Genomic DNA, 8,738 nt, shown 5'->3' with positions numbered 1-8,738 from the left:
ACCGCAAATACGCTTCTAAAAAAGAACAGCCGCAAAGCTTTGCCTTCATAAATCCCATTTAAGCGAATGAACACAGGCTCTTTTAAACATGATGAAGATTAGTTCAAATAAAATCAGTATTTAGGGTGACTGGTTAGCACGTCCGCCTCACAGAGCAAAGGTACGGGGTTTGATTCCAGCTTCGGCCTTCCTGTGCGGAGTTCGCATGTTTTCCCCGTACCTGCGTGGCTTTTCGAAATTGTCCCTAGGTGTGTTTGTGAGCGTGGATGGTTGTTTGCCCCACGTCGGCTGCCATAGGCTCCAGCGCCCTCGTGAGGAGAAGCGGCTTGGATAAAGGATGAATGGAAAATCAATATTGACATTGTTTTAATTCTACTTAGTGAGTCACAGTGTCCCATTAGTGGTGACTGGTGAGCTATTTTTAGAACAGATTTGTACTAGTAGCCGCCGGTAGCACAATTGTTTGCGCGGTTATTGAAGTCTTTTCGACCCACCAAGCTTAGGCAGCTTCTGTTGAAGCTTTCATTTCACAGAAAGTGCGCTCTTTGTTGAAGAACTTTATTGAAGACACAAAAAGCGTTAAAAAAAAAAAAGAATCAAAGCAACGTCCGTTCGTCGATGTCGATGCATCCGGTCGATGACATTGTTCTTCAAATGATGAGCTGCGCACACAAAAGCACAACTTAACGCAAAGGTCAGGAGTGAACGTGCACGTGCGCCACTCACAGCCTTGACGGTCTGTTTGACGAAGTCCTTCCTGCCGCTCAGATCGTGATCGGGATACGTGTCGAACACCTGAAAGGGACCATCGGGTGAGAACGAGGGCGACGCGCCGTTGGCGGCGTACGTTTGCGAGGACGACGCACCCTCTGGCAGATTTGCTTCATGGTCATCTGGGCCAGGTCGGCGTCTTTGAGGAGCGTGCGCAGCGTCTCCTTCAGCTCGTCGTCGCTCGGCGCTCGTTTGATCATCCTGATGAGCGGCTCGTCCTCGTCCGACGTGTCGTCTGTTGCCGTGGCAGCAAACGTCAGCCGGTTCCACGTGAGGTGGCGTGTCTCGCTGACGGCGCGACTCTCACCTGTGTTGGTGTTCTTGCTGCTGCTGTCGGCCTTCTTGGTCTTGGCGGCAGGCTTCTTCTTCTTCTTGGCCTGAAAAAGAGGAAATGATGTCACACTGGCAAACGGATAAAGCCGCAGCTTTGGTGAGTTATTCTTTTTCTCTGTTTTTAAAAACCTCATCGCTGTCCGAGTTGTCATCAGACAGGTCCTTCTTGACCCGCTTCTTCGGAGGCGCAGTCTCCTTGACGGGCGTTCTCGAGCGCTTTTTTGATGCCACCTTAATCACATGGACGTTAAAAAATAAAAGCAAAAAATCCCTAATGGCTTGGCGCACGTTTCGATCTCGACAACGAATTTATATGTAGTGCACAATATGGTTGAATGAAGTGTGCGTGTTGGCAAGCAGCCAATGTTCTCTTCACTCACCTTTTTCTTCTCTGCCGCCGCCTCTTCTTCTTGTTGTTCTTCCTCCTCCTCCTCCTCTTCGTCATCCTTATGGGACGACTTGTCTTCCTCCTCTTCCTCGTCGCCATCAGGCGCCTCGTCTTCCTCCTCGTCCTCGTCGCTGCTGGAGTCCATGACGATGGCTTTGGACTTACTTGGCGCTTTGGACTTTTTGGGGCTGGACGAGGACGACGAGACGCGTCTGCTCTTGGCGTCGCTCTTCGTCTTCTTGCTCTTGGCGGCCGAATCGGCGGACGCTTTCTTCCTAGATCGCTTCTTCTTTTTCACGGGAAGACGCTGCAACAAACGGAGGAGGGAATGAGCGCTCCCGTCCACACGTCATTGACCTCCGTGCTCAAAGTTCGGAAAGACACAAGTGGACACGTCTGTCTTGTTTCCATTGTCGGATTTGAACACAGTTTCTCCAACATAAAAAACAGGAACTGGTGGTGTGTGCAAAAACAGTTGAAAGTGAGGCTTGACACTTTGCTGTCCAAGTAAAAATGTTGTGTGCGTCGCAGACCTTTCCGCTGTTCTTTGGCTCCAGCAGGAAGTTCATGATCCGGTCCACCAGTTCCGACTGCGTCCCTTTTTTCTCCAGGTCCAAAACGCCACAAACCAGCTTGAGCTTGGCGTTGGTCAAATGCGAGTTCCTGCGGCAAGCCATCAGACAGCGCCGTGGTGAGAACGAGCGCTCGGACGATCCGCTGGAAACTTACTTGAGAAGTTTGTCTCGCTTCTTGAGGTACTCCTCGCTGCCGGCGGTGAAAGGGAAGCCATTGAAGAGGCGCAGGTTCTTCTTGACGCTCACCATCTGTCAAAGATGTCACCAGATTGTTCTGTTCTGGAGTAATTCAGCAGTACAACACGAGAAATCTGACCCAAATGGGGGACAAACACTGTTTTTGGTTTTGAGTTAAACATCAGAGGTGTTCAATTATGGCGTTTGCTATTCGCTTCATCAGCTGCATAATCTTTCCTACTACTTTTCCAACGTCAAGTGCCAAGCATCCTTTTTTTTTTTATTTTCTACGTTGCTTGTTGCTGGCAAGGAAAGATTCACATCTAAATTTTGATCCCATCGTCCAAAGTTGTGATTTCAAAGTGAAGTATGGCTGCCATCTGCTGGCGTATTTTAGTCCTACAACTGCTGACTTTCACAGGCAAGCTGATAAGAAGACCCTCAAGCAAAATTTACTTGACAAATATCAGCAAGGGTTGTAACTCGTGATTTTTTTTCTTTTTAAAAAAAAAAAAACTTTGTTTTATCTTACAATATTTTTTTCAACGATTTGATGAAATGGATAAAAATAAGTTTTCATTTTCATCCCTTTCATTCCAAAACAAGACATTTCAAATTGACGGCACAGAAAACAAACAAACAAACCTAAGATGATTATGATCCAGTTCCAGCCATCAGATGATCGGCAAAAATATTGATCATCGTTTTGTAATTTGTAGAAGCAGATGTTCACAAACGTTTTACTTTAAAGGAGCACAAAGATAAACCATCTGCTTTCATGGATGACGTTAATTGATGAGAGGCTAAAAATGTCAAAAATTTAGACAATGTGAAGTTCAACGAGCTCGCAAAACGATCCGACAATTACCAAAACTGAAGCCGTGAAAGAGGCGCTTGTTCTTAATTGACAACTAGTCATTTAATCGATTAATTGCCACTAGTTAGTGCTGTTCAAAAATTCAATTGGCCATAATCGCAATCAGTGATTAACTCCTGTTTTGTTGAGTCAGCCCTGATGGAAAAGTAACAGAAAGTTTGGGGAAAGCGCCAGCGGCCGTCTTCTTACCTTTCCCGGTCGCTCAAACAGGATGGCGTGCAGCGGCTTGAGATCTTCAGACTTGAGTTTGCCGATCTGGAAGTTGGTGCGTGGGATGTCTCCCAGCTTGTCGCCGCTTCCTGCAGACACGCACGGCCGGCGTCAGCGCGCATGTTGAAGGGTTTCGGCGGTGGCAGAAGGCCAACGTACCTTGCGCGATCTTCAACTTCTCTTTGTGTTTGGGTGCCTGCAAGTCCAGGCGCTCCACGCTTTTCTTGGTGCGCTTTCCCGCCACGGCGGCCTCCCCTGCGGGCAGCGACGCCAGCTCCGATCGGCTCACCCGCACAGGAAGTCCATCTTCTCCACCTGCCGCGTTTTTCGACGCGTCGTCTTCCCGACGCGTCTCCGGCTGCTCGGCCGCCGCTTCCGGCGACGAGGCTTGCGCGCCTGACGCTTCCTCCGCCGTGTCACTCATACCTGCGCACGCATAAAACCACTTTCACCGTCATCATCTCCACTCACTCGTCCCAAAATACTGCTGATCAATTTTTGGACATCGTCTTGGTTTCAAGATGTCAAAACAACGTGATGAAGAGGGATATTCGTTACTCTGATTGTTGTGAATTTTTCTCCTGAGCTCCTTGTTTTTGAACTGCAACTATTTCGCACTTTAAAGTAATATTAGGTTCACGTGCAAAAGGTTCACTCTCAAATGTCAGCCCAAAGCTTAGTTTTGGAAACTTTTGCAGTGTCATGCATTCACATCATCCAACGTGTGTTCGCCATCACGTGATGACAACTCGCTCTTCTAACGACTCCAAGCTTGAATGACAGGTCTGGAAAATGACATCCATTAATTCATTCTCCTCCAAAACGCCTCCTATGACGTAAATGTGTCACATAATTGCAGATGGCGCCAACATCAAAAACAGCAGTTTTGCTTTCTTTTGCTTCAGGATCGTCAAAATAAAATAATGTAACATTAAAACGTACTTGATCTCTTTTGTTTTCCATCGGGCACGTTTTGTGATTAACGACACCTGTTTATTTTGAGCGCGTTCCTTTGTCGCGAATGACGTCATTATTTACTTTTGTGTATATATTGGACTTAACTCTTGTTACGTTGACTTGGCCGTCGTGTGCCGCTGAATATTATTAACCTGGCTGCTAACACTGTTAGCCTCGCTCGCCACTATTCAAACAAGCTTCCGATTTGGCGCTGCGTTCAAGACGGCACTTGGGAGCCTCCGACTGTCGTGACGTCCGTTGATGACGTGACGTTGAGCAAAAAGTTTGCCTACCTCGCCGTTGTTTCGGGTCGTGCTCGTGTTTTGTTTTGTGTGCGTCGCGTTACGTCGCGCTCCTCTTGTTGTCACGTTTTGTGTTATTTTTTCCGTTTCATTCCCGATGGCGGGTTCTTGTGGGGGGCGGGGCTACGACCGCGTCTTCGCAGCCGATTGAACACGAGAGTGTTGACGTTTGCTTTTGTCTACTTCGTCAACCGAAAGTGGCCGTTCGCCGGATTCGCTGCTGCCCTCATCAGGACGCGGGTGGTAACGCATCAACAAGGTGAAACCTCGGGGGCGGGAACTCGCTTCTCTTCACAGAAAGTCCAACACTGTTCAAACTTGAATATATATTTGCCTTTCCTCCTACGCGTCACCTAAGTCACATTTGTGGGCGGCTCAGTTATACCAGTCTGGCAACAAAAAAAGAAAAAAAAAATCTACTGATATTTAACTTTGTTTTGTCAAATGAAATGAGCAGGCCAAATTAGCTAATAAGACTACTCATTTTTTCTTTTTTATACATGACTTGTTTTTACCAAAACCAATGACTTATTTTTTTTCAAAGGTGTTCTCTTTATTAAAAAAGTAAGTAAATTTTATTTTTCAAAACTGGTGACTTTTTTTTTTTCATTTTTATTGTCTGTGTTCGAAACAACTCGATCTGCTGTGTGACGTCACGTGCTTGGCAGTCGTTTCCAGTTGAATAAGAAACACACAAAATCTGATTTCATTCGACTCATTACATGCAAGCAACAAAACATAATAGACCGCATACCGACAATATCTTGTCATCATTGCCATCATGCAACAGAATGATGAAAAAAATGTCTCTACCCTAAATCAAAAGTCAATCTTGATTGTCACTTTGGCCTAAAAATATTACATTTGGTGCATCATCATCCAAATGACCATATGTGATTTGAATTTTGTACAGAGAAAAGGACATCATCTTTGAACATATGCATTTATTCGTGTCTGAAATTGAATCTGTAGTTTTCAGTCTATTGGAGAAAACGGCCTTCCATTCATACATTTCAATCAATCAGCTGTTGGGACTGTTTCTCTCTCTCTCTCTCTCTCTCTCTTGTTGTGATGCTGGACAGACCTGAGGACAGTCCGAGACAGTCTTTTCACTTGCGTTTGTCGTTCTTTGCTTTTCGCCCATTTTGATCATTCGGAGCCCGACTGGCCACAAAGGAAGGACGTTGATTTGCCATTTTGGGATGTTAACGGCTCGTGTGGACGTTCAAACGTCCTCTCACATTTCTTGATGGGCTTTTCTGCCGCCTTTTACTGTCACGTGCGTTCTCCCCGGCGCTTTGTTGCGGCTACAGCTGTTGAGAAAGTGCTGCATGATGATGTTCACTGGCTGCATCCAATTAGCCACATTGTAGGTTCATGTGTGTGCGTGTGGCGTCATTCCCTGCCATTGATTGGCGACCAATCTGTTGTTTTTCTGTCTGTGCCCTCAAAGAGACAGCTGACCAGTCCATCGTTCGGCTCATATGTCTTGACCCGGCGCCCAACGTGACCCAGGTAATCATCTCTCTGGAGAAGGTTTGTGTGCGTGAGTGTCGTGTTCCAGATTGGCAGAAGTGAAAAGGCGAGCGCCCATCCCGATGGATAAACGGGAATGTCGCCGTCATAAATGGGAACGGCAAAGGCAAAGCGTCCAGCGGCTGTTTATTAACGAGTGATGGATTGACACGCTCGTCACGGAGGCAAAGAAGAACGACGACGCTTGCACTCACCGAGCCGATCCCGCTCGCTTGAACCTTGATCCGCAAAATCACACAAAAGATCACACAAAAGAACACAAAGGCGTTCCTTGGCCGCGCCGAACCTTCTTCGGCTTCTACTCAAGATTGTCGTTGATCATCTTGATGTAATCATCTTAAAAAATCATCAGCAAAAAAAAAAAAAAAAAAAAAAGCATTTTGGTCACGTGACATTTCCTCACTTGGTCATCTTGACGTCTTTGTCCACGTCCTCCTGCAACAACAAGATCAACTTACACCTGTCTTGCTCACTAACACGTAAGACATTTTCGTCCCGCGTCAGCTGTCCTGATAACGTGTATGTCCTGACAAGTAACATTTACCAGTCCGAATGGTGTGCAACACGTATCGTAGCAAAATATTTTTTTTCCGCAATTCACACTGTGCTCCCCTTCAGGAGCTTCGTCTTGAGTGCCTCTTAAGATGCCATTTTGACATGTGACGTGCGGTGACTCACGTAGGCGGGGACAGAATTGGCGTTCCAGAATCGAGTGTGCGTGGTGTAGAGCGGGATGTCGTCAGGGTTGTTGTAGCGTCCCTTGTTGCAGAAACACCAAAACATCTGACAGCGACAAAAAAGACAACGTGTCCTCACGGTCATCATTAAATTATCCATCCGTCCGTTGAAAGTCAGAGCTGGAAGGCAGACAGGCGAACCTCTAGAACGGTGTGCTAAAATATTACATGGTAACGCCTCCATTTCGGGGGTTTCATTCCGGAAGAATCATCATGAGCTGACAGCCGTCAATTTCGGTAGGAGTAAAAAGCAGGACTGAAGAGGATTTGGCATTTTATAATTCTGTAATTCACCAGAAACTACACGGTTAATTTTGTAGAGTATATTGTTGTCCTAAAAGGCTCTATTTGGTCCCAGAATACAAATATTCAGCATAAAATGTACTCTGGGAATTTTATGCTCAATATTTTACTCTCAAAATTTTCTCTGGGACCAAATAGACCGTATTTTCCGTATTTTGAACCAGGCGGCTAATACAACAGTGCGGCTTTTCTGTGGATTTTCTTTTCACCAGTAGGGGTGCTTTATAGTTCAGAAAATACGCTAAATAAATCTCGATGCTATTTTGTTTTTTTGTTGTTTTAGAGTTGCTGCGGCTTATATGCCAAAATATACGGTAGTCTTTTTAGAGTAAATTCTACTTTACGGAACAGTGTTGATTGATCTTGAAATAAGCCTACTTTGTGAAAATAGAAATAAAATTATTAACTTTCCCCCAAAAAAAACATGATGAAGGAGGGGGGGTTACTGTATTTTTTTTTATATATATGATAAAGATAAAAAAAGTGATGTGCTGACCATGGCAATGAGCATGAGGACGAGGAGCCCGAGGAGCAAAGCGCCAAGAACCAAAAGAGCGATTCCCCAACCGGGAACGCTGTCGCCGCCGCCACCCGCTTGAGGAGTCGTCTTGCTCGTCGGCCCTCCTGTGCTTGCGGACGTGTCGTTGGCAGACGTCGTCAACATGGCGGACGTCATCATCATGGATGTCATCATGGCGGTGGTCCCGTTGCTGCTCGTGGCATGGGCGGCAGTGCTGCCGTTTGTTGCCGTGGAGACGGGAAGCACCGTGTTGTTTGGCTGCTGCTCGGTCGTCACAACTGTCGACACGTTGGCTGAGGTGCCGGCCGTCGACGGGCCGTTCGTCACCGGCGCCGGTGTGACCGTTGTCATAGAAACGGCGCCCATGATGGAGCATACTACAGATATGTTGACAAACATCAAACCCGCGGACAGAAACGTAGCATGTAGTGTGAACTTTGACCTGTGAGCTGACCTGTGATCCCCATGCCGAGCAGCGTTGGCGTTAGCGTTGTCCACATTTTCGTGCTGAGTGTGTGTCTATGTGTCTGCGTGTCATTGTGTGTGTTCTCTTTTAAAGCAGACACCTGCTTAGAGGCGGCGCCAGAAAGGCTTGAGGCCACACCCCATCACACCTGCAGGAACACAGTCCCGCATTGGATTCACTTTGGCTGCTGAGGATTCCACCACCCCATTGGCCCCTCCCTCTGCACGCCCCTGGTCATTTGTATGTGCGAGTGTGCGTCTGTTCGTGTTGTTTTCATATTACTCATTGATGTGTGTGTGGGTCTGTTCTTGCGTGTGTGTGTGTGTGCGCGCGCGCAAGGTTATTATAGTTAACAAAAATAAACTTGAAACCACATTTTGTTAAAGGATTTAAACTAAAACCAAGAGTAATTTAAAAAAACGTTAACTAACTAATACATTATTTTGTGTGTTAAACTAAAATCATGGTAAAAAGGTTTTAGTCTTTGTTAGTTATCTTGAAAGGTTTATTTTTTTCCTGACATTTGCCTGTACTCAGGTACGTTTGACGTATTTGAACTGCAATTTCAGCATTTCACCGCTAGAGT

At 46.2% G+C, this 8,738-nt stretch overlaps 2 protein-coding genes across 2 annotated transcripts; both read right to left on the bottom strand.

Moving 5' to 3' along the window:
* Positions 1-542: 542 nt before the first annotated feature.
* On the bottom strand, positions 543-4,772 carry LOC148328493 (protein DEK-like). Its single transcript, XM_088305897.1, has 11 exons — positions 4,582-4,772; positions 3,491-3,757; positions 3,311-3,420; positions 2,222-2,316; positions 2,026-2,155; positions 1,485-1,799; positions 1,234-1,335; positions 1,079-1,148; positions 867-1,006; positions 727-795; positions 543-662 (listed from the first exon to the last, which is right to left on the bottom strand). Exons 2-11 carry the CDS (start codon positions 3,753-3,755, stop codon positions 651-653), a joined length of 1,308 nt encoding a protein of 435 aa, XP_088162023.1. The 5' UTR covers positions 3,756-3,757; positions 4,582-4,772; the 3' UTR covers positions 543-650.
* Positions 4,773-5,591: 819 nt separating this feature from the next.
* LOC148328492 (uncharacterized) lies at positions 5,592-8,198 on the bottom strand. The gene is made up of 5 exons (XM_088305910.1): positions 8,141-8,198; positions 7,663-8,063; positions 6,805-6,909; positions 6,530-6,561; positions 5,592-6,344 (listed from the first exon to the last, which is right to left on the bottom strand). Exons 1-5 carry the CDS (start codon positions 8,184-8,186, stop codon positions 6,317-6,319), a joined length of 612 nt encoding a protein of 203 aa, XP_088162036.1. The 5' UTR covers positions 8,187-8,198; the 3' UTR covers positions 5,592-6,316.
* Between the last annotated feature and the right edge of the window lie 540 nt (positions 8,199-8,738).

This window comes from Idiotropiscis lumnitzeri, chromosome 10 (genome assembly GCF_059441095.1).
Source record: "Idiotropiscis lumnitzeri isolate Australia: NSW breed Sydney's pygmy pipehorse chromosome 10, RoL_Ilum_1.0, whole genome shotgun sequence".
Classification (NCBI taxonomy): Eukaryota; Metazoa; Chordata; class Actinopteri; order Syngnathiformes; family Syngnathidae; genus Idiotropiscis; species Idiotropiscis lumnitzeri.
Note: the sequence above shows the minus strand (reverse complement) of the source record. Positions and strands in the feature narration are given on the sequence as shown.

What these genes read in the sequence shown, in the direction of transcription:
- LOC148328493 (XM_088305897.1), bottom strand. Translation starts at nt 3,755, where the DNA reads ATGAGTGACACGGCGGAGGAAGCGTCAGGCGCGCAAGCCTCGTCGCCG. An exon ending in TGTTTGAGCGACCGGGAAAG is followed by an intron (nt 2,317 to 3,310) that starts GTAAGAAGACGG and finishes CATCTTTGACAG; the next exon opens with ATGGTGAGCGTCAAGAAGAA. An exon ending in AAGCGAGACAAACTTCTCAA is followed by an intron (nt 2,156 to 2,221) that starts GTAAGTTTCCAG and finishes GGCTTGCCGCAG; the next exon opens with GAACTCGCATTTGACCAACG.
- LOC148328492 (XM_088305910.1), bottom strand. Translation starts at nt 8,186, where the DNA reads ATGTGGACAACGCTAACGCCAACGCTGCTCGGCATGGGGATCACAG. An exon ending in GCTCGGCATGGGGATCACAG is followed by an intron (nt 8,064 to 8,140) that starts GTCAGCTCACAG and finishes ACATATCTGTAG; the next exon opens with TATGCTCCATCATGGGCGCC. An exon ending in TCCTCATGCTCATTGCCATG is followed by an intron (nt 6,910 to 7,662) that starts GTCAGCACATCA and finishes TGTCGCTGTCAG; the next exon opens with ATGTTTTGGTGTTTCTGCAA.